At 38.3% G+C, this 25,385-nt stretch overlaps 1 protein-coding gene across 1 annotated transcript in view; it reads right to left on the bottom strand.

Moving 5' to 3' along the window:
* LOC114143237 (neural-cadherin) overlaps positions 1-25,385 on the bottom strand; it is a 316,981-nt gene that overhangs the window by 33,521 nt on the left and 258,075 nt on the right. The window contains exons 33-34 of the mRNA XM_028015094.1: positions 17,630-17,894; positions 7,918-8,098 (exon numbers count right to left, since the gene is read on the bottom strand). Of these exons, the coding sequence (XP_027870895.1) occupies positions 7,918-8,098; positions 17,630-17,894 (446 nt within the window). The remainder of the gene's footprint in view (positions 1-7,917; positions 8,099-17,629; positions 17,895-25,385) is intronic.

Here is a 25,385-nt window from a genome sequence, read left to right as displayed (position 1 = left end):
GATTGAACTCGGTGTTGTTTTAGACACTATTTTGTTGTATATCATGGTGTGTTTTTTTCAGGCTATTTTCTGCAGAACAGAAAGTTTGAGAGTTTTAATGGCATGTTTTTATTGTAAAAAAAAAAAAAAACCCAACAACAATTCAACACTGGTGAGTGTTTAGACAGTCAATGATGTTGCAATTCTGCTTAGCAGCAAAAACAAAGAGGAATGGATTGTCTGAGGCACACTTCAGATTTAATTTCTGTTGTTCAGAGAAAAAGCCCACTATCCTCATAACGCTGGTAGGAAACACAGTCCCGGCTGTTGGAGAGATATTTCAGAAGATAATTTGCTCTGCTTGGGGATTTGTGTGCCCTCCCCAAAGCTCAGCACTCAGCGTTCATTATGCCTGGCTGCAGACTGTGTAGGTGTTGAATGCAGGACAGCCGTCAGTCAGGCAGACATCACTGCTTCTCTTGTGGTCTCTCTGTTAACACTGCTTTCATTAGCAATGACTAGAGTCTGTGCTTTGATGAGTTTCTCCTCCTAACCTGTCATAACAAAGCAGCTACTATTCATGGCTAATGTTTAATGGTTTTAAAAGATGCGGTGCACACACGGATACACGTGTTTGTTTCTCTATCTTTGTGGGGATTTTCCATTGACTTCTATTTATTTTTACAGCCTAGCTCTCACCAAAAACAGTATTTCACCTCATGGGGACCGGGCTTTGGTACCCATAAAGTAGTATGTGTCAGGAAAACAGTTCCTGCAATGCATCCCACACATAGCACACACACATACACATGTTTTTATATTCACATGTTTGTCACACGCTATGTTGGGATGTAGTTGCCAATAAACACAAATTGTGGTTTTAGATTTAACTTTTACCATGTACTTTTCAGTGATTTGATAATAGTTATTTTTATATATCAGTGTTGTTAATCTTTCAGCGTCCAGTGATTCGGTTTAAACTTTTAGGGTCATGATTTGATAAACTATGAGAAACTAGTTTTAATTCAGGATCTAATTTTTCTGTTCAAACGATCAAGAGATTCTGTTTAGCTTAAGTGACTGACAAGAGGAAAAGACAGTGAACACAAATAGAACATTTACTTAAACCTAATATATAAAGTTTATATTTAAACAAAAAAAAAAGGTTTGTGCATACATTTCACTTAAATTATCAGTATTAGGTTAGCTTAGATGCCTGTCTTTTTCCTAGATGAATATATAAATTGCTTTTATAAACCTCTACCAAATATACAAAATGTATTCTGACTTCAGTAAAAATACAAAAAAATTATTGAGAACGCATTAGCAACAACAAATATAACCATTATTAATACAGCAATTATGTGTTAACACTCTGGCTTATTACAACTATGCTTCACTAACTTCTATGTGTTACTTTAGTGAACTAGAGCAGCTCTGGGCTGTGACGGGTTGATGTATGGTGTGTTTTTCTTGTTTCCTCTTAAGATGGTTTCTTGTTTTGTTGAGCATCCGTAGGTTTAGCTTTGCTAATCTTTATGGATTTTTGTATGTAGATAGATAGGCTAGTTCATTATGGAGAAGTTCTCTCTTGTTTTTGACTCCAAAAAGATTCAGTTAGATTAAAATGCATCAGAAATATTTTTACTCCTTTGATTTGAATGGAAATCTTATAAAGTACACCAGTAACGCCTAATGAGTGAGAATCATCAGCTTTTATCATAATTATTTTTAATGCAGCATAGCATTTGAGCTACTTTCACTTGTTTGTGTTTTAGCTGTTGAAATCTGCCCAGCTTGGCGTCTCTAGCACCATTTAGATGAGTAGTTTCAGATCACTGGTCATAATAACACAACCAGAAACACATTTCACTAGATCATTCATGGCCACTGGCCATGTGCACGATGGTGTAAAACAGGAACCAGAGGCTAATGGCTCAGCCGTGCTCTGAGTGCAATGGGGGGTGACTGATCAGAGAACAACACAGTTCCACTGCCACGACTCAATCAGGATGCAAATCAGCCGTATTATTATTATTTTTTTAAAAACATCTGCTTTTCCTCCTTTCCACAACAACTGTGCAAACAGAGTCTCTGGGAATGTTGACGCTGGAAGGATTTTACCAAAAAGAAAGGAATACACTCTTCTAAATTTACATCTGCATATGAACAACTCGTAGGGAGCGAGGCCTTCTGTGGGCTACATTTGGAGACAGATATTCTTAACGCTCCCTGAAGCCTGTGCCCAGGCTCTTAGAAACGCAATAAATTGTCATTAAAACACTGAAAAACAGACCTAAATTTAACAACTGCCATGACTTTAATTTATTGACCTTAATCCATTCTTGTATTCTGTGTTAAAAAGAGAAGTAGATTTGCACCCAGCTTTGGCAGGTTGTGGCGTTTTCAGATTTTAATGACAGACACAGCAGATCTTCCGGAGCAGGAATTCTGATTTGTTGCTAAAAGGAGTTAATAAAAAACATTTTCAGCTACAAATTGCTCTCAGCAATTGCTGAGATTTGCTGTAGGATTTTTTATTATTTTTTTGGAATCCAAAAACTGCTAGTAAAGAGAACATGCCAACTATCAGTGCCTAAATTGTGCACATGCATATTTAAATGGGCAGCATTGTGTGTTTTGCAGGCATATATTGCCATTTTATAGAACAATTAAATAAATATATCAACTTCAGCTGTTATGAAAATGCTGTATATATCACATGTGACCTAAAGGAAATATGACATTGTAAATTAGCTCCTTGAAATTGGACTCTTGTCTCTTTAAAAACTCCTGCTCTTTCTGAAACTCCGCCTTCAGGAAGTCATCACAACATGGCTCCTATTTAACAACGTTGTTACCAGCATTTCACTGATTAGTAGCTCCTATAATGAGCTCAGCAGATGTGCAGATCCACCAGGTGTTTGCTAATTGTTGCTGGCTATTCTGAAGGAGCTGATTGGGGGAGGTGCGGGGGAAGACTGCTCTGTGAGACAGAAGCTTGGAAACTGCAGCTTGGAAACTGCAGGTTCACCGAGGTTGAATGGTTGCCATGGAGATTAAAGGATTTCTCAAACAAGCATGGAAGAATCAAAGCAACACTCCAGGTATGATTCTGATGAGGGCATACCATTATATCATTATGAAAAGCTCAAAAAAGTCCATTTTACATAATACTGCTCCTTCAAGCGTGTTTGTGGTTTCTACATTAGGCTAAATGGATAGCTTTTCTGAGCTTAGGGGCTCGGTGCCAACATTTATTGCACTCTCATCATCTCTTAACGTTTAGTTCAGATAATGGAAAAAGGAACAAATGCACTGGATGAGAGTAGAGAGGTAGACCGTGCATTTGGCAGAGGTAGAAGGTTAGAAAACTCATGAAGAGGAGTCATAGAAATATAACAGATGAATGGAAGAGCTGCGTGTGAGAAAGGGCATTGTTGTTGGGGGGGATGAAGTGGGTGAGTGGATCAGGGAAATGGAAAAAGAAAGAGAGGGTGTGTGGGGGGGCAAGATTAAAAGCTAGAAAGCCAGAAGGCTGGACACACTGATTAGAGACTGATGTTTCCAGTAGCAGAGAAATTGCTGGGACTACTGGATGTGACTAAGAGCGCCGTTTGATTGGGTGTGTGTACACCGCGCAACGTTCCCACTGATTCTAATGAATGGAAAACACAGAGGTGCATATGAAATGTTGATCAAGCAGAAGTTGGAGACCCATCCATGGCATCAGTCATCCACAGAGAGCATCGGTCTCAACTGATTCTGTCACCAGGCAACAGGCTTTCAGGCTCTTATTAGTGTCTGTGAAGGCAGATGTGTTGGTTTTGACTTCTAGAAGGTCGGTTTTTACAACTCTCCACCGTTTATGGAATGTTGACAATGTTTTTGTATCATTTTCATGATACATCATAATCAAAAGAAATATTTATGATCATATTCTAAGTTAAAATATGACACTTTAATAGTAGACAACTGTGAGTGTTACCCATTATTGTGGGCCTTGTAGTTTAGTCACAGTATAAAATAATGCATATTTCTGGAGTCAGAGCTACATGGCTGTGGTAGCATGGGATGGCCGAATGTGGCAACAAAACAAAAATAAAATTCTGAAGAATATAAAACATGCAAATAAATCTAAGATCTAAGAAATAAATAGGTCTTATAATGTGAAAAAATTGACATTTTAAAAATCTTTTAAGTCTTAAAAAAGTTAAAACTTGTTTATGTTCCATTTTAAACCAGTGAAGAAATTTCAATCTTGGCCACAAAATTCTGTCTTTTTTCTATAATCTCTCTTGCCTGAAAATGCAATAGTCCAAATGAATCACTTGACCTTTTTAGAAATTTTTTTAGCACTAGTGGTATTTATTGAAAGTGATCAGACAGGAAGTGGGCAGAGGGAGAAGGTTGGAATACCAGCAGCAAAGGTCTAAAGCACTGGACCGGACTTCAGGCATACCGGGCAGTTTCCCGATGGGCCAATGGGGAATTTAGTCCAGCCAGTTTTTTAAATTATGATGCTTATTGGTTAATAAAACTGGTAGATTGGCCCATTAGTCATGACTGATACCAGACTGGACCAATTGCAGCAGCTCAGGGCCACGCCCCCTCCCTCAATGGCCACAGCTGGCCTCAAGGTTGGGAACTGAACCTAACATGGCTACACCAGCAACGCCCCACCAACTGAATCACTAACAGCCTATAATTTATAGGCCATTCAAGACCATGTAGAGTGTGTGTAAAAATGTAACTATAACTTTAAAAACAATCTATTTACGCCACAATTTTGTAGCCTTATTGTTTGTCTTAATATAATAGCAACACATCTAAATGGTGCTTAAATTTGTTAAACACATCTAGTGTTTCAACACATCTAAATTTGTTTAGATCTTGGTGACAACAGAGAACTAAGAATAAACACTCTGACTCAACGGGATAATTAGAAATAAATGGGAGATGAAAACTGTTTAGAGATCCAGGGAAGTTTCTGCCAAGCAGTAAAGGGCCAGTGGAGAGGAAACAACAGCAGGAGACTCCTCTGAGCCGCCGCCGTCACCTGGAAGGCATTTAATGGCCTTACTTTATTTACTCATGCACATTTGTTTAACTAACAGAGCTGAAAACAAAATATCCGAAGAGATTAATGCAGGAATATGCAGCCAAAGATGATATCTCAGCTTTTCCTCCTAAACTACAGGATCCTTCGATTCCCATCATTTCCCAAAGCATTTGGCAAAATTGTGTTATGCTTGATAAATGACGGCACTTTACCTGAGAGTTTTATTGTAAATTGTATTGAGATTTGAGTGTTCGCCGAGGCAATCTATGAAACTATTTTTTGAAGAGCCCGGGAGTAGAAAACACATTGATTCCTGCGTACAATACCGGTTATTTAGTGAAGCAATTTTTGGTACGGAACGCATAATACTGGTGACTTCAGCGGTGATGTGCTAGATCTAAACAGAAACATAAAAATAGATAATTATGTGAAAATATGACTGCATGTACCATTAGGGTAAATAATTTCTTGAATCATAGAGAATTTATAAGAGTTGGTGTGAAATAAAAGTCATAGTTGGGTTCACTGAAAATGTTTTACGTTTATTGTGCTCAAGGCCCAAAATAACTACACCTTGTGCTGCAATCTGAATGTTAGAAATAAACTAAAACTTGTATTTTTTTTTATTTCTTTTCATTTTTTAATCAGGTTATTTTTTAGCTGTTTCTTCATGTGTTAAATTGGTAAACTTTTGCAAAAGACCTATTTTCTATTCTTCTATAAAATGTTTTCCTGTCAACTGATGAATTTACATCAGAATGTTGCCACCTCATAAAAGGTGAAAATACATGTTGTCTTTTTCCTTGAGATCTACAACAACTGCTTTTGTTTAGATCTGTTCAAAATGTCATTTTAGAAGCAAAGTGTCTGATCAAAAACACATTCTGTTCCTGCTGGCGGTCTAAAGTATGACGTTGCTAAAATGTCACCTGTCTTTTGTAGAGTGGGATGAATGCATGCCTAAAATGGTGATTGTGAAAACAGCTCATCAGAAGAGAGGCATTTTGGAAACAGTGAAAGATTTCTGACATGCTGTGAACTGAGACGTTTATCTGAAAATCAAAGTGAAACTCAGGGTCACGGGGGCTGGTGCCTAACTGCAGCGGACATTGGAGTGAACCCTGAACATGTCACCAGTCCATCACAGGGAAACACAGAGACACACAGGACAGACAACCATGTACACATCCACACACACACTCGTGACCAAAAGGCAATCTACAGAAACCAGTCAAGTTTTTGGACTGTGGGAGGAAGCCGGAGTACCCAGATTAGAAGAACTGATCAACTTTTCTTCACTTCTGATACTAAACCTCAGGTTGTATCGGTTGATACTGATTCGATACAGAATAACAGCTGAATTTACTTAAAATGTTTCTTTATTTAAACACAGGCGTAGATGCACTGTACAACAAAAGTGTAAAAACAACTTTAATTTGTTCACTCAGTTCAATTAGGCCAATGCAAAATGAGCTGCAACAAACCTTTTAAATGGTTCAGAAAGTGCAATTAGAAAGTCAAAGCGTAATATAAAATAAGTAATAAAGCATGAGGCACTCAGAGCACAAAGCATAAAGTTAAACTCAAAAGATCTGCCCTTGTGGATTGGGTCCATTGTCACTGACACCCTATCTAGATTTTCCTTCAATATAGGAACTGATACAGATATTAATATCAGATCGGTGAATCTCTAACCCAGAGAGATCCCAGGTGGTCACGGTCACAACATGCTAATTCAACTTAGAAAGTCTAAAGTTTACAACCTTCCTGCCCAAAGGCAACAGAGCTAACTGCTCCCTCATCCAAAAAGTTCTTGAGAAAAAATACTTGAATGAGTTTTTATAAACCATCTATTATGACTTCTCTCACTTTACCACTGATTCCTCTTCTTATTTATTAATCGATTCTTTGTGCCACTTCTTTGGATAGAAGTACAAGCTCCCATTGAGTTGATTTGATAGAGTCTGATAGTCAAGAGTCCATCAAGAAGGTTTTGATTAACAGAGTCAAAGTGAGAACTGACCTTTGAAGACGTGGATGCACTCCACTGAGTTTGTCTGTTTTTTTTAAGTAAAGCTCTTTAAGTAAATTTTAGTTTTCCTCCAAACATCTTGAACATATCCTAAGTGTCAGTCATTTTTTGAAGCATTAACATTCCAATTCTGCAAGTAATCCAAAGTGTGGAAGCTCCAGATTAGTGAAAGCCTGTGCACAAAAACACTAGTCTCAGAGACCTTTGGGAGTCCAAACCTCTACTGTTGAGACATGTGACTAACTCTCAGACTGAGGTGGAAAAACTGCCTGGGTACAAATACAAGCTTATCAATAAAGGAGCTTTTTCCTGTTTGGTTGTTGCAGCTCTGGTGATAAAAGATGACAGAACAAGATTATATCCAAATCTGGGCTTTATCATCTTGTCTAAGAGGTATTAGAACTCTTAGGCTGCGGAGAAACTTTGGTTCCTGTGAGACTTATGAACTCTTTATCTTTATTCAGGTTAGACAATAATTTGAAAGCTCATTTCCTTGTCATAAAACTTCCTCTTTTACAGAGCAGTTTGCAATGTAGAAATGTTATTTTTGGTCTTTCTTAACCTTCATATTTGTTAGTGTGTTTCTTAGCTCAGTTGATAACTAATGAATAGAAATGAGTTTAATTAATATGTAATTATTGACTGGATTAACTCTAGTTGATTATGCTAATAATCTTTAGATGAAGTGTAATGATCTTTGATTGATCCCAAATAAATCCAAATCCTGAAGAATACACAAAAAAGTAAGTTGTTGCGGCTTTGACCGAAAAAGATGAAAATGTATGTAAGCCTCCAAGAGTGACTGAGCTCTATACCAGCTACATGTGTGTGTATGAGTGTGTACCTGCATTCGTGCACTCTCCACAAGTCCACGCAGGTAAACGGGGCTTTACAGTGGTACTTTTTGCAGGAGTCTGATGAACATCCGACGGAGAGCCCTTGCACGCTGACCTGGGAAACCCCGTCCCGTGGCTGGCTGTCCAGTGGCATGTAACGGCCGTTGAGGCGTAGATCCCTGATGCAGCCTGCAGAAGGAGGAATCAAAGCGGAGGACTCAGTGGAACAGGGAAATGCTGCTGTAGGAATTCATCTACCCAGACATCAAATTAAATAGAGTTTAGCTTGAAAGTCCATGTTACTGATAGATTAAAGGACTGGTTTATTTTTTCATTCACCAAAAAGGTTCTGCAGAGTGCCAACAAGTTTTACGTCAGTTGCTCAATAATGAAAGGGGGAAAAACACTAAGAGGATTAAAGTCAATGATTTCCATGCATATGGGATATAACATTATGTGTTCCATAGTGCTTTGTTATCTACACTAATTAAAACTTCTTCTGGTGCAGTCCCCTGATAAACTTATTAAAGTGGAGTGTGACCACTGGCTGTTAGATACTGAAAATATCTGTTTGGAGCAAACCCCTTAACCCCTGCTCACCTATAGCAAAAGTCTGCCAGCAACGCCGTATCTATTAGAGCCACAGTAGAGGAACCTTCACTCCAAGCAGCAATTAAAATAAACACATCCTTTGTGATCAGGCTACCAGTCAGTGATTGAATGCAGCAGGAGCTGAAGCTGTACCAGGTACAGAAGGAATAAAGTGCTTAATGCTTGATATGCACTTCTGCGAACTTTTGAGATGACCTCCAGCTGAACCCAAAACTAAACTAACCTACAGTTCAGTGTCACATTTTCTAGCCAACTTAGAATTGTCTACTTGTTCGCTCCGGTGAACTAAGCTGTATTGTGACTGAGCAACCGGTGCTGGAAAATGAGAAAGAGACGAATCACTTAAGTTCTCTTTGGAGGGGCTAGTGACTAACATGCTTAGGCTGGTTGTTTTCTTATCTGTTGGCAATTAGCATGGATAAGCTAGTGTTAGCCTTGAATTTGTTAGCGTTAGCGTTGGCCAGGCTAGCTACTAGCATGCCAATTGGCCATTCACGCCTTGGACTCATACTTTCATCTTTAAGGGAAACTTTATCAAGATAAATAGTTGGCATACAATGTCTGTAAGAATCATAAATTAGATTTATTGACATGTGAGTTTACTGAAATCCAACATGACAACAAGCATAAACATACTTTACTATGCTGAGCTGAAGTTGGCTTCTGACTGAGGTTTTCAATTCAGCAGATAGCTAAAGGGCAATTCCACCTAATATTTTTCTCCTCCTAAAAAGAAGAAGTAGGTAATCTAATGTGTGACTAACCTAAGCATGCTAGCCACTAGCTTCTCCAAAGCTAACGCAAGGTAGTAGCCTCCTTCTCGTTTGTCAGCGCCGGCCATCACTAAACCCGGACATCTCTAGTTTCTAGCTGTAATAATGGAAGCTGTGTGCTGACTCTAGATTGTTCCTCTTTAGGTCCAAATATAATAACTTCAGTTTTGCTTCTGGAGTGTTCTGGAGAAAGGTATTGATTTTTTCAGGGTATTGTTGGGTTCTGAGTCGCCTGGTAACATCATAATGTAGAGCTGTATATCATCTGCATAGTTATGGTAGCTAATCTTATTTCCTGTTATAACCTGAGCTAGTGAAAGCATATTGAATAAGAGAAGTCCAAGGATTGAACCTTGGTGTATCCTGCATGTGACTTCTGTCCTCTATGAGAAGTTATCTATTGAATCAAATAAATCCCAGTTGTGTCTTTTTTGTAAGATTCAAACCAATTGAGTACTTGACTGGAGAGTCAAAGTCTTTGGTTTAATTATTGTAGAAATCAGTGGAAGTTTGCTAATTAGGTCATATGGCTTCCTATCAGGATGAGAAACCAGCAGCTTTTACACTGTCAGATTTCAGCTCTATGTCCTGAATTTGATCAATTCAATAAAGGTGTTTATTTTTTGTCTTTTTGTTGTAATAATCTTTATTCCATTAAACTATAGTAAAACCATCATGGAAATTAGTAATGATGTTACTCACTGTTAGGAACTCAATGTCTCAGAAACCAAACCAGAAACAGCCTTTAGAGGACTTGTTATGTGTTTTAATTTAAATATCCCACTATTCCATATACCTTCATTCAGACAACGAGAATAAAAAAATGGTACACAGATGCATAAGAGCTGTCAAAATAACTATATGACATATAATACAACAATTAAAACATGTAGGACAAAACAGTAGAGTGAAATAAAATAAAGTGGATGATATTCATTACAGTAAGTCAAAGAAAAGAGAGTAAAAGCATAATTTTAATTAGACTTCACAACAGTGAGTGAACATGCCTGTCTATTGTGCAATTACAAAGCATCCCACTGTTTTGGAGCTGCAGCGCTTTATCACCTCTGAGTCTGCATCACGTCTTTGGAACATATAAAAACATCTGGTGCACTAACCTGAACAAGTGAGATTGTACATATGGGTGCAACAACTTAAATAAAAAAAAGAGCACAGATATTAAAATATTTAAAACAAATAAAAGCACCTTGGAAAATAAATTAGAAACAAACCAGAAGGAGGCAGAGGAGATGAGTTAGAATTTGTGATATGAAACATTTCGTACCAGTTGAAAGTGAGAAATGGAAGACTGTCTGACTCCAAAAAGAAGCGGGTTACAGTAATCCAGAAAGAAGGTTCTAAAAGAATGAATTATTGTCCAGCATTTCATTTCCACACAACAGACTTTCTACCAAATCAAGTTCAACAGAAAAATAAAAAATATATATATTTTACCCATCAAATTTAGATGAGAAATCCATTCCAAAGTCATCCAGCCAAATTTGTGTCATGTGATATCAGGGAGAAAGCGTTGATATATGGGTTCTTTCTGGTTTCATTAAGCCTAAGCAGCATGACTTCAGTGTTTTTTCTCATTAATATTCAGTAAATGAAGAGCCCTTCGTCTGAGGTCAACAAGGCAATCAAGGAAAGGCTAGACAGAGGATCCAGCCAAGCACCTCAGTGGAAATAAACCTGGCTGTAATATGCTTAAAACATGAAAGGACATGTTATGCTTCTGAAAATTGGTCCAACCTGGAAGGAGGAGAGAAAAAACAGAGGCCCAGAAATGGATCTTTGTGGTACTCCACAGGGACAGAGATAAACTCACTGATGCTGACAAGAAAACTACAACCACTGCAGAGCGTCTGCTGTCAACCAGACCTTTCCTGGCTAAACATCAGCAAGTTATAATCTACTTTAGCTATGTTTCCATCCAGTTGTTATGCAAATTTTGAGAGAACTTTTAAAATAAAAGTTTTTCCATCTACTAGATCAGAGGGAATTACCAAGGTATGCAAACCATGACCTCATCAGATGTTGACACTATGTACAGCTGTAATAAACAAGATGCAGACGCTGCAAAGTAGCAAATATCTATGAAAAATGGAGGGAGTCCCCTCCAAGCTGGAGGTTTGTACTTAGAAATTTCTCAGAGCTTTGTGTCTCTGGTGAGACACAGTAGAGATAAAAACAGATTTTCTTATTTTCTTCTTACAGGATTTTAAGTTATAACCATCAAAACAGCATGCAGCATTTTCACAGGCAAGAGGATAAACAAGTTGCTAATGGGGTTTCATTTGTTTAACACAATGCAGTGTGAAAGCATATCTTATCAACTGAAAATGTAACAGATGTTACAATTTTGAATGTAATGATTATCATGACATGTAAACAAAAACAGAGTCACGTCAGATTTTAGCAGTTGTATGACTTCATTTTTATCTTTGGCAAAAGACTACCAGCAATTCCTCCCGCTAGCGCAAGACATGCACATTTGCTTTGGTTTATTTATCCAGAATGCTTTGACCTACAATTCACGTTTTGCTTTTGGAATGGTATTCACTTTGCTTGGCACATACTTATGCATTCAAACCACACCTAATAACCCTTGTTATTAGGTAGACCAGAGTTTGCTTTTCGATTTCTTTATGGTTCCATGTCATAAATGCCGGGGGTTATTTCTGTGTGTTTTATAGAGATAAGAATAACATTGATGCTGTGTAAAAGATCGACAGCTTGTTGAGTATTTAAACCTACAAAACCAACAGCTGAAGAGGCAGTCAACAGACGGGGGTGAGGATGCATGCAGTGTGATAGGCTTAGACGTTGACAATTGTTGAAAGGATGTAGATGACCTGCATGGAACAAGTACTCTTAGTTTTCCTGCTAATTACTCTCTGATTCCAACTGAACACACCTGGAAGATGGCAGCTAACATCCTTTCATCGACATCATTAAATTGACTTTTCACCATAGTGTGCTGTGAAACCCCAGTCCTCTATTGCAATTTCAGAGAAGAAATTATAGAAAAGACCATAACCATCCACCAGTCACTACAACAGCTTATTACTAAATAATTAATATAGGCTAGTGGACAGACATTTCTGCCTATAGTACACATTTAAAATCAATTAAATGGTGCAGTTGTTGTTGCTTGTTAGGTTAACAACTGACCTAACAAAACGTATGCAGTAGATCATGAACAGTTTATTAGCTGATAATTTAACCACTAAGAAAAGACATTTAATTTTGTTGTAAAGTTTGCAAAAAAAAAAAAGCCGTAAACAAAGGATGCAAAATATACAAAGTTTTAGAGCGCATCTGCTATTAAACTGGTTAACATGTTGTTTAAAAAAGAAAATTGAGAGTCAAGACAAGATACTAGAGGGACAAAACTTAGAAAACAACATCAGGATTTGTTGTAAGAATTACCATGCAAAGAGAAACTATGCATGGGACTTGAAATATACTGCATTTGGGTTGAAGCAGGGCCAAACTGGCCCCTCTCTGGTAGCTCTAGGGACAGGGCCAAACTGGCCCCTCTCTGGTAGCTCTAGGGACAGGGCCAAACTGGCCCCTCTCTGGTAGCTCTAGGGACAGGGCCAAACTGGCCCCTCTCTGGTACCTGGACGAAGATTCCCATTTTGGGAATCTTTGGTAGTTCTAGTGTTAAAATGTAATTCTCAGTTTGAACTTGTGTTGTGCTCCATTCTGTCCAGTTGTGTGGTAAACATGTTACACCAACAATATTAGGCCAGCACAGACTGAAACAACCCCCGGCTTATATTTGTTTAATGTGCATAATAAGGACAGTGTTTTCTATTTTAAATCAATCAACATGTGTTTTGTTTATTGCACAGAAGCTCCATGGCGTGTTATTAGGTATAAATGAGTGTGTCTGAGGACATATTTCCAGTATTTCTGTTTTTAATCTATCTGCCAACTTATTGTATTTAGTAAACATTTCTTTCTCTGGCTACCACATTTTAGAGAAAGATATTCACAAAAGTAAATCCAAACAAATGTGCACATATTCAGTCCCTCATTCCCTGCCACAATCTATCAGTCTTGCCTGTGTTGAAAAGAAATGCTTTAAAAAGCCATTTAATAAACTCATGCATTGTCTTTTATTGCCTGAGGCGCAGCTGTCTAAATGTCTTACTGTCTAACTCCGGGGAGCTCTCAGGCTCTCTTTCACTCTGTGCCTGCATCTTTTATTTCTGACCTTTTTCTTTATCAATTATCAAACAGTAACACTTTTTCCAAACCAAAAAAAAAATGTTTCCTTAGACTCATAAGTGCTGAAAGAGTGGGCAACTTCTTTTCTTGCCTTTTGTGTGTGTTTGTGCGTGTTTTATAGGTTTTTAAATATCTTCTCGCATTCACACCTTACGCTTTTTATTTAACCTTGATTTAACCAGGTGAGTTGAGAGCAAATTCTTACTTACAGTAACAACCTGGTGTATGCAGATGACCTTTTGCGTCTTTTAACTGTTAACATTTTGCACGACCCGATTTAATGTAAAAATATTTGTCAAGCCATCTAGGAACGGATGTCAAAGCTGCACTGCAGGTGTGTGACAGGCGATGACAGGAGCCACCAAACCTCTGCTAGGATGGTGAAATAAAAACACAAGTCCTGATATTTTATTTAAATAAAAAACAGACATAAATCTGAACTACTTTCACGTCTGTAAAGAGATGAGGAGATTTGCAGAGGATGCACAGGAATTAGAACAATTAATGAGCACAAAGAATTATTCTCCTCTATTGAAACCACAAGTTTAGAAATAATATGTCAGATTTGTATATTAATGTCTTCAAAATCAGAGGTTTACTTACATTTCCTCAGTATTTGGTAGCATTCCCTTTCACTGTATGATTTAGGTCAGCAGTAGGGATGCACGATATTATCGGCATGGCATCGCTATCGGCTAATATTAGCTGTAAAATTTAAATCGGACATCGGCCATTCCGTCAAAATAACTCACTGATATAAAAGGTGTTGTTAAGCCACTTTGTAACCATTGTGGCCGTATGCTGAGGGTCATTTTACATTTATAAGGCCAGTTTGCCTCTGAACTGTAACGTCGTAACGTCCTGGCTGAAAACCTTAAATACTTGGTCCAATAATCCCTGTGTGAATTTGAAATCTGGAATTTGAATAATGTTTCTTTAACGCAATAGCTTCCTCGTTGCTGATTGGCCTTTCAGCCCAGGACAGGTTTTAATGTGGATGACAACACTGTCTTACCAACTTTTTTCATTTTTTAAAAATCTGTAACACTAATTTTTAAAGTAGCTGAAACATTTTTTTCATACAAGGTCAGTGAGTATAAATCTGCTTGTGAAGCAGTGTACCGCCATCAGCTGGTCACTAATCTGAGCGTTGTTGTGGAGCGTGCAGCCGGCTCTGGGGAAACACGCCATCCAGAGCGTTTGAGTGAATTAGCCATTAAAGTGTCATATCAATCATTCATTAACACTCAGAAATGTCACAATCCCACCCTGATTAGGCTGCATATGAACAGATAAAAGAATCTATTTTCAGTGGCGCCTATTGGTTAAAAAAAACCTTCTTAACCCATCTCATTCACGCTCAATGGCAAAACGCTTTTTACTTTTAGTGTGACACATCAAACATGTCACATCATATTTAAAGCTTTACTCCGTCTCAAACTTCAAGTGGTGCATGTACGAAAGATGGCCTGCCAAATTTATTTGGAATACGGTTGCATTTCTCGATTTCTGTTCAAGTGTTGCCTGTCACCTGAGATGCTTTGCTACGTCTGTTATTCGTGCCATGAAAGAGAAGTTCCCGACCTTTTTCCTTTTGACTCAATTATTTACAGTGTTTAGGATAAAGGTTTACTTATTCCATGCTTTGAAGCGACAGCGGCGACAGCAGTTCAAACCAGTTCTAATTGAGCGGCAGACCTCATAAAACGGGATGAATAGACAGATAAATAAAGTCCAAACTCATTACTGTGTTTCACAGACAAGAATTCATAACAAGAATCAGAAGCACAGATCTGAACTTCTGTTGTGTTTACAATCAATTGTTCTGCACTGGGCTGAATGACAAAAACACATCCCATCCAACAGTGGAGATGAAATATGAAATATGAAATATGAAAACACAGAACTTTGTCATGGAATCTTTCAACCCGGGTGTTACCTCGCTGATTCTGATTCACATTTTTAACAAATCAAAACGAGATGAGGATCTATAAGATAAGTTAAAAACATATTTGCCCCCTTAGAGAGTGCTTCTGTTTTTACTTTTTCACCCTAAAATGTTTCAGTATCAAATTTCATTTCAGACAAAGTCAACTTGAGTAAAAACAAAATGCAGTTTTGAAGTTAGAATTTCCTTTAAGGGGGAAAATACCAACCAAACCAACCTGCCACTGTGTCCAAAAGTGATTTCCCCCCACATTTAATCATCAATTAAGTATAATTACCCACAATTTCCTGGTTCAATTTCCTGATTACTGCCTGACCTGTGGAATCAAGAAATAACTGAAATAGAAACTGAAGTAGGCTCGAAAGTCACCAGTAAAAAGACAAAAATGAATCCAAATGCAGATCAGTGACTTGTTCCTGAGGTCACACAAGAATTCAGAACAACATGTAAAGTACTGCTCTTAGTCTCCTATTAAATATTTGTTTCATATTCTGAAAGATTTACATTTAAAAAACAACAAAAAAAGAAATATCTGTAAAGGGGTGCCTGCTTTTTCATGTGTCTTTATTACTATGAAAACTCATGAAACAGAAAGAACAGATAAAAAACCCCATAAACATTCTTCCTTCCTGTACGCAGGATGATGTGGAAGTCTCATCATTCCCAGGTGTGACTTCCACTCCTGTGGTATCACCTGCAAATTTATTGGTCAGGTGCTCTTTATGTGTCAAAGCACGGTCATGTGTTATAAGTGTGAAAGGCAAATTTGTTTCCCGGCGCTAAAAAAAAAAACAAAACAGCTCGACTACGCCTGAGGTATTTTGCATAGATGAGCAGATGTGCAACTCGTGAGGAGGGGAGTGAATACCAGTTGCACTCTGCACCTTTCAGACTCGATGAAGATGAGAAAAAAAAGGAACGCCATGAGTCACTTTCCTTTCACGTCACGATATTCACGACGGTGTTGGTTAATAACATGATATCCTAACAAAATACACTTAGGGGTTTATGGTGCAATGTGAAAAGACGTGAAAAAGTTAAAAGGGTGTTTTGACTTTGCATGAGCTTCGTAAACATGACTGTAGACTTTAATCAGACATGAGACATTGTGTCATGTTCAGAGGTAACAGACATACTGGTTATGTTTCAATCCAATTGACATGCGAACTTTCAAAAAGTCGCAAACAAGAAAATGCTAATTAGGCGCGTTTCTGCTCTTTGGAGTGAATCAACCAGGCTATGCAAAGGGTAATTTCATCAGACGATAACGTTATGCATGCTGCAATAAACTAGCATGGGGAAAAATAAAGAGAGGTTTTCAGGAATGTGTTGCTATCGGATACGTTGTAATAGTTCTGTCCTGTCAGCTAGAATCGGCGATGTCACCTGCTGTCCGCATAAAAGACAGGAAAGACACAGCTAATCAGTTATGTGAGGTAAATGTTTGTTATTCGGATGATGTGTGTCTATGTCACTGTCAGAGCTTGGAAATAAATCCAGGAGCAGCATCTCGTTTTAACCAGAAAATTTCTCATTAGAACAAGAAAATCTTGGTATAATGAGAAGCAAACTGCGTTAAAACAAAAACGTTTTTCATTAGAATAAGTAAAACCTGTTTAATATTACAATTTAAGAAGAAACCTTTTCATTAAAACAAGATGAGTTTGATATCTCATTATAAAGTTTCTTGTTTTAACGGGATATAACTTTACGTTCCTCTGACTGATTACGACTTGTTAAAAAGGCGTGAAGCGGCGCACTGTGACTCTCCTTCTCCTGGTTATTCTGGACCACATCTAAAAATCCCAAAAGGCATTGCTGTTCTACTATTTCTTACGTAAAAGAGATTATATTTTGGTTTTAATGAGATATAAGTCAATCTTCAGCTTGTTTTTAAATCTCGTGACAAGAAGGTTTCTTCGTTTTAAAATGACACTGCGCCTTAATTTATTTCCAAGCTCTGGCAGATAAACTCTTGTGTGACGGAACGGAGCAATCTTGTCGAAGTTACAGTCAGACTCGACAATTGGCCAGAAAGGGACGTTTCAGAGTTTGGAAAGATTACAATGCACAAAATCTTTCTGAACCTTTGATCTTAAGACCTACAGAATACACACCAAGTTGCAAGTTGCCGTTTTTACCCACCTTGAAAGCTCTTGTTGCTTTCCGAGGGGAGGGAGTTCCCCAGCATCACGGCGGTCGGGTCGATGATGATTTCCCGGCTTCTGCTCTGCAATCCCGTCACCTCCCGCTTCCCTCCGCCGCCATCCAGCCGCAGCGTCATCTCGTTGTCGTGTCTGTCCAAGGAGACGTCATGCCACTCACCGTTGTCAAGGCGATAGCTGGGTAGGGTCAGGTTGTAGTCTCCGTCGCCGAGGTTGTAGAAAGTGCAAAGAAGGCCCTGAAATACCTGCAAAAGGGAACAAAAGGGATACCTGGAGTTTGTAAAACAGTTTGTATATAAAACAGCAGTAAAATGATGAGCCTCACAAGCAACATGAATTATTCAGACGTTATTAAAGATGTTCCAGGAACGGAAAATGAATACTCTTGCTTTAATAGATCAACAACAACACAAACAAAGCAAGTAAATAGATTCTATGGCTCATTCAGGAAATGATTACATTACCAATCATCACACTGATTATTCGGAGTAAGAGAAACCTTGTAGCATGAGGACAATTATGTCTACAGCGCTAGAGAAAGAAGGGCCAATGCCTGCTGCTCTAGTCTGCAAAACTGAACAGTTTGGATTCTTTCAAAAAACCACAGAGTCACCAGAGACCTGATACAGCACAGGAAAAAAATTATATTTTATGTGTTTTACAGATTTCACTTGTTTCTCTGCCACAGGTACATTTAACAGCATATTCATGTGGTTAATTGGCAGCAATAAGACCCGCCTCCTGGCTCTGATTGGTTGTTTTTGACCAGGAGCATTTCTTCAGATGACAATAGTAGCTCAGGGAGGAGGAGGAGGCGATCAATCTTTCCAGTTTATCTGCCTAATACCATACATTCATGGCACGGTAGACATATTTTTAATAAAAGTCACATAGTGCGGTTTTAAGTCATATATATTTTTTAAATTTACTTTTTTAAACTTACTTCTCAATTATTTTAACTTACTTTGCATCATACATAAAATGTTCAGACGTTTTGTGGAAGAGTTAAGGTCAGCAGTCACAATTAAACAATGAGGAAGAGTCCCGGACAGACTGAGATGGAATTCATGGGGACATTCCAGAGCTAAACCCATGCTAAGGGTCTCAATAGTTTTTCACAGCACAGTTACAATCTTTCATTAAATGAGAACAAGAACAAAAACAGCATTTTTCTGCCCTGCAAGCGATGCTGACAGCATCATCATGCAGTTGAGTCATGTATTCCGGTAACTCTCAGCGGTATGAATTTATGAGCAAAATAACATGATATCTATCGAAAAAAAGGAAACAAAAGTCATCCATGATGACCAATTTTTAACAACAAGTAAAGCGCCTTAAAAAGCCGCCTGATTTATGTTGGAATTACTTCTCTCCCACCGATGAGTCTGAAAGAACCAGAAGTTTATTTGAGCACAAAAACAATGTGTTGTTTCTAATGTTGGCGAAACAAAGTTAAGCGAATCAGATTAATGTGGTGGTTGAATAAATCTCTGCTTTCATCACGTCTCACATTCCACACATTTACACCGATGAGACTTTCCATCCATCCATCCATCCATCCATCCATTATTGTTGTTATGTCTGCAGTGAATTCCCAACCATTGAGGGCTTTCTGTCACACTTTTAAAAGGTGTGATAATAATCAGTTTTTTGAAAAAAAAAAAAAAATCTAACCTGATTATGAAGTAAAAAAAAAGTCTATTCAAATAATAGCTCTTTTTATATTTTAATATAGTAGCAGACATCCAAGACTATGAAAAACACAATGGGTTCATAATGGAATCAAAGTATGAAATTCTTTTTAAAGTAGGGCTGTGACTTTGCCACAGAAGATTTGATTAATAACACACAGTAGATGGTAATGCAATTAATCATTTTATTCTATTTTTTACATATGGGGGTTAAAACTGATCTGACTGGACGCTGGAAAAGACTATTGTTGTGTTCAAGTTGTGTTAAAGGAGTTAGCCGATTAGCAAACCTATTCAAGCCTAAAATAGCATCTCAGTGCTGAACATGTAGCAGCAGTGCAGACGTCCCCGACGCTAACTTCAGCGTCCACAGTCCACATATCTAAAGAGGTTCCATGAACGATCAGGAGTTCCTGAAAGACTGGAAAGCTGAATGGTTGGAATAGCACTTTACATAAAGCTAATGGTTGAATAACATGAAAGACAGATTAAAAACTTTGAATATCTTAGTTGTTGAGTTCGGATGTCTATTTATTCAAAAATATTGTTTATTTTGTTGACATACAGTTTTTGATTAAAATGTTAAGTTCAATTCATTTGTTAAATAACTTGATCAGAAATTTTAATCAAATCCCACCACTACTTTAAGATCTTCCCAGAGTGGTGATAAAGTATTCATTTCTGAAATAATGAATCATTCAGAAATCTTAATATTTACCCGATGATACTGATTGCTTAGAACTCATTAGATTGTCAGTTACTGTGATTTCTTTCCAGCTTTAAGGGAACGAGGTTGCCTGAAGTTCACCTTAATGAGCTTCTATTTCACATGATGATAGGACTCATCATGCTATGCATCACAGGTTCATCTGTAAAAAGGCTACATAAAACTAGCTACTTATACTTGTCTGTGTTGAAGCAGCCTCAGCACGTATTAGCCTAGTAATCAGCATGGAGCCATTCTGAAGAAGAAGTTGGAGGCTACCAGGTTCTGTCAGGCATACAATGTTTGGAGGGAAGAGTCTGCGGCTCCTACTGGGAACCAGTGTCCCCGTAGAATGACAAGCAAGTACAGTCTGTCAGCAGTTTACACAGAAAAACCCCCTCCAAGGCATTTAATGTCACAAACAAACTCGCGGGGCTGATGGAGACAAAACAAAAAGATCTCTTTCTAAAACAGTTTCCCTCAGCTCAGGCCATTAATCTGCTTTTGTGACAGTCCAGTCTTGGTACAGGTAAATATTACACTGATTTCACATTGAAGCTCCAAGCTTAAAACTGGCTCTCTTTCAGTTGGGTCTATTTAAAGTAAAACTGAAGTGTTTAGCCATAAATACCATAAGGAAAAGCTTACAATCCTCAGGACAGCAGCGTAGCTAAAATGGTGGCAGCATCATGTGTGGGTGTTCTGGTGCTCTTCACAAAATAGATGACAACATGAGGGAAGAACTTTATGTGGAAAAACTGAAGCAACCTGTTTCAGAATTGGAAGAGACTGAAAATTTGCTGCAAAAAAAAAAAAATTCTGGCTCATTAATTGGGCATTTAAATAATAATAATAATAATTTTGGGAATACCAACTGACCTAAAATGGAAAAAACTGAATATGTTAAATTATTAACAGACAGAATAGGAAACATGGACACATGATTGAAAAGGCAGAAAACATTAGTACTAATAAACCCGATTCATTTATTCTCCCTCCAACCAGCACAGGACCAAAGGCTGTCCATCAGGTTATGATGTTATTCCCTCATCAAAAACACACCTGGAGTGTTGACTTCCAGGATTAATGAGAACCAGTTTGAACAGTAAACTGGACTTAACTGCATTGTTTGATCACTAGGATCAATTTGTCTGATTGGAGTCAAATGATTTTCTTTGTAAAGTGTTTAGATTTGTGAACTGGAGCAGCATAGTTAAACTTTTCAGTGCTGTTATAGTTGTAAAAATGCTTATGTTATGTTGTTGTGGTTTCTCGGCTTTGTGTTTTTTCTCTGGCTTCAGGTTTAGAGGCAGAATGCTGTAATGCTTCACTAGTGAAAGTAAACTTGTTTGGCTTCACCTTGACAGTCACACAACAATTCTGGATGCCACAGAGAAATACATTTATTTCTTCCTTCAAAGTAAGAAATAAAATAATAAACTGAACTGAAGTTATGTATCTTTTCTACACTGTATACAAACATCTGGTTTCAGTAATTTTACTGAAACTGAAGTAGGATATCGACAAAAAATATAACAAGTTTTCTTTAAAAGCAAGCTTCTTTTAAACCAAAAATGGCATTTGTCTATTCATTTAATAAATAGAAAAATCTAACTTCAGAAGGAATTATTCATTTTTCTAAGTGGACAAATCAAATGAAACTCATTCGCTTTAGGGAGATCCACAAATGAAAGTTCTAAAACTGTCTGCATGTTAATTTGAAACAAATCCCAAATCAAAAGGCAACTTGAGGTAATTATGGTGAAAATGCTGAAGTGACTGAAGATTAAGCTTCAGATTTAAATATTTTAAAGGTGGAAAGACTCCAGTTGGTCTGAGATAACTTAGAGCTGCTCCTTATAATACTGTAAGGATATGCAAGACAGATCCACAGTCCAGAATAAATGTCTATTGTCTTTTTAAGGAAAGTCAAAAACATGCAGGAGGAACATTTCTAAGACAAAAATGTACAAATAGAAAGCAATTAACACATTTATTACAACGAACTGCACTGAGGACCTGAAATAAAACCATAAAATTGCATGCCTGCACTTTTTCTGTTTTTATTTTCATTCCAACGTCTCTCTGTCATCCGTGCAGCATGGAGGGCCGGGAATGCAGGAAGGGTGGGGGGGAAGAGAGACGGATAGAGAGGAATATGACCGAAGGCTGTTTTAAGAAAGACACGGTGGTGGGTGGGTCGTCCTCATTTCAATTTCAAACTGATCCTCCAAGTGTCCCACTGAGCATAATTTCCTCCCCTCCATCTTTGTCTGCCACTGCCAGAGCGTAAACAGAGAGCTGAGATGAGAAGGGCAGGCAAACTGAGACAAAGCAGGAGGGATGTGACGGGGACGTGGGCGCACACCAGTAACTTCCTCACTTCTCCTCACCATAATAAACATAAGGCAGGTTTCTGAAGGAGGACACTGGTCAAAAATGCAAATCATTACTCTTATCTTTACATACCCGACTACAAATGTCCATGTCTTTGCTTTTCTTAAATCCATTTCTCTCACTATTCCTGTCCTAATTCATGCATTAACGACTCCCTACTTTTAACAAGAAGTTGGGTAAGATGTCGAACACCTCCAAGGCTGTTTGGCTTTGGGACGGAGGCTCATTCCAGGGCTTCATTATAAGGTAATAATTATGTTCACAATCCACCAGGGCAGTGCTTTTTATCCAGACATGCTCCCAGCCACCTGATTTAACCCCAATTAAAGCAGAACAGAGAGGTGTGATTTGATTCCAGCTCTGCTCCCTGGGTGGCATGTATGAGAACGTGGTAGATGGTGTGACTGGAGTTTGCAGGAGCAGTTTCCACTTTGCGTGTGCCACTCTGCTTTGCAGTCAGCACTTCCAGAGAAGGGAAACTTTTAATCCTTCAGATGCTTCTTAAACTCTGCAGCGTTTTTGAACCAAACATTTTAATCTAAACACATTTGCTCGTTGTGTAATTGGTAATTCTAGGCCTTTAATTGTTTTTTAAGAAGTTCTTTTTTTTTATGCGCATCGATTCTTGGGATTTTTGCCAATTTTCAATTGCCCCAAATTACTTGAATTTATTTATTTGTTTCCTATAGAAGTAATTTAGATAATGAACCTGGTTTGTATAAAGACCAGACAGATACACTGCCTGGCCAAAATAAAAGTCGCCACCAAAAAATGGTCACACTCTCTAATATTTTGTTGGACCGCCTTTAGCTTTGATTACAGCCCGCATTCGCTGTGGCATTGTTTCAATAAGCTTCTGCAGTGTCACAAGATTTATTTCCATCCAGTGTTGCATTAATCTTTCACCAAGATCTTGTATTGATGATGGGAGAGTCTGACCACTGCGCAAAGCCTTCTCCAGCACATCCCAAAGATTCTCAATGGGGTTAAGGTCTGGACTCTGTGGTGGCCAATCCATGTGTGAAAAAGATGTCTCATGCTCCCTGAACCACTCTTTCACAATGTGAGCCCCATGAATCCTGGCATTGTCATCTTGGAATATGCCCGTTCCATTTGGGAAGACAAAATCCATTGATGGAATAACCTGGTCATTCAGTATATTCAGGTAGTCAGCTGACCTCATTCTTTGGGCACACAATGTTGCTGAACCTAGACCTGACCAACTGCAGCAACCCCAGATCATAGCACTGCCCCCACAGGCTTGTACAGTAGGCACTAGGCATGATGGGTGCATCACTTCACCTGCCTCTCTTCTTACCCTGATGCGCCCATCACTCTGGAACAGGGTAAATCTGGACTCCTCAGACCACATGACCCTCTTCCATTCCTCCAGAGTCCAATCTTTATGCTCCCTAGCAAACTGAAGCCTTTTTTTCTGGTTAGCCTTACTGATTAGAGGTTTTCTTACGGCTACACAGCAGTTCAATCCCAACCCCTTGAGTTCCCTTCGCATTGTGCGTGTGGAAATGCTTTCGCGTTCACAATTAAACATACTCCTGAGTTCTGCTGTTGTTTTTCTTCGATTTGATTTGACCAAACGTTTAAGTAATCGCCGATCACGATCATTCAGGATTTTTTTCCGACCACATTTCTTCCTGGAAGACGATGGTTCCCCACCATCCTTCCAGCTTTTAATGATGCGTTGGACAGTTCTTAACCCAATTCTAGTAGTTTCTGCAATCTCCTTAGATGTTTTCTCTGCTTGATGCATGCCAATGATTTGACCCTTCTTAAACAGACTAATGTCTTTTCCACGACCACAGGATGTGTCTTTTGCCATGGTTGTTTAAGAAATGAGGAGTTAATCATTGCATCAGCTGGGCTTAAATAACTTGTTGCCAGCTGAAAGATAATCGCCATGCAGTACTTATCCAATAGGAGGCTTGTACCTATTTGCTTAGTTAAATCCAGGTGGCGACTTTTTTTTGGCCAGGCAGTGTATATGAAGCTGTCATTTCCAATACTGATACTTCTCTTATACTCATTCTGAATGCATACAAAGTGTTTTTGGAAAGACATTTTAATCTTGACTGACATGAAAATGGAAAGAAACTGACATTTTGATGAATGAATGAATGAATGAATGAACTTCAGACATGACGTTTAGACTGGTGGCTGAGGTTGCAGCTCTTCACCCATACGGGAGACGCCACCCTTTATTTAAAGGAAATGACCACATCACGATGAACCTGATTTTCTTTTAACCATGCAAATATGCTACCATTTAAAAAAAAAATCTTGAAAAAACAAAAGTTTGGTTTGCTAACAATCTGCACAGCCGACACCATCAACCCAACAAACCCACAAACCCATCCAACACAACCAACCAACCTGTCCAACCCGACCAAATAGGGTAATAGTGCATCAAAATAAGATCCAGAAATCTGACAGGCTGTCTACTGTCTAAGTAAATAAATGAAATTTAACATGGTGTGTGGTAAAAGCCCTGATGTGAATTCTTAACAACTGAGTGTAATTCCTTTGTAATTTTCAGCTCAAGGAGCTTTAGTTTGATGCTTTACGGAATACCTATTGACAACAGTGTTTTTAGACTACATGTAATGACAATAGGTGGCCATAAAGCAACTAACAAAAGCAAATAATTTGTCCAAAGCATCTGATAAAAAACTAGACAAGCAGGTGTAGTTTTTTATTTTTTTTATTCTAACAAAGGTTCAGCTGACCTACAGTGAGGAGCATGGACAAGTTCGGCCAAGTATTTCATTCCTTCATGCAGAAAGCCTTGTAAAAATAAATGAGCTCAGCAGTGTGACCTTTGGCAAAGCAGCAGAATGAAAGAGCAGCGTTTTAATGCCGTATCCTAATCAGTGAATGTCGGGTTATGCACCGTCCCCGTGACTTTGACGAAACATAAAATGGCA

Source organism: Xiphophorus couchianus, chromosome 4, assembly GCF_001444195.1.
Source record: "Xiphophorus couchianus chromosome 4, X_couchianus-1.0, whole genome shotgun sequence".
Classification (NCBI taxonomy): Eukaryota; Metazoa; Chordata; class Actinopteri; order Cyprinodontiformes; family Poeciliidae; genus Xiphophorus; species Xiphophorus couchianus.
The sequence above is the reverse complement of the archived record's forward strand: the minus strand, read 5'-3'. Positions and strand labels throughout refer to the sequence as shown.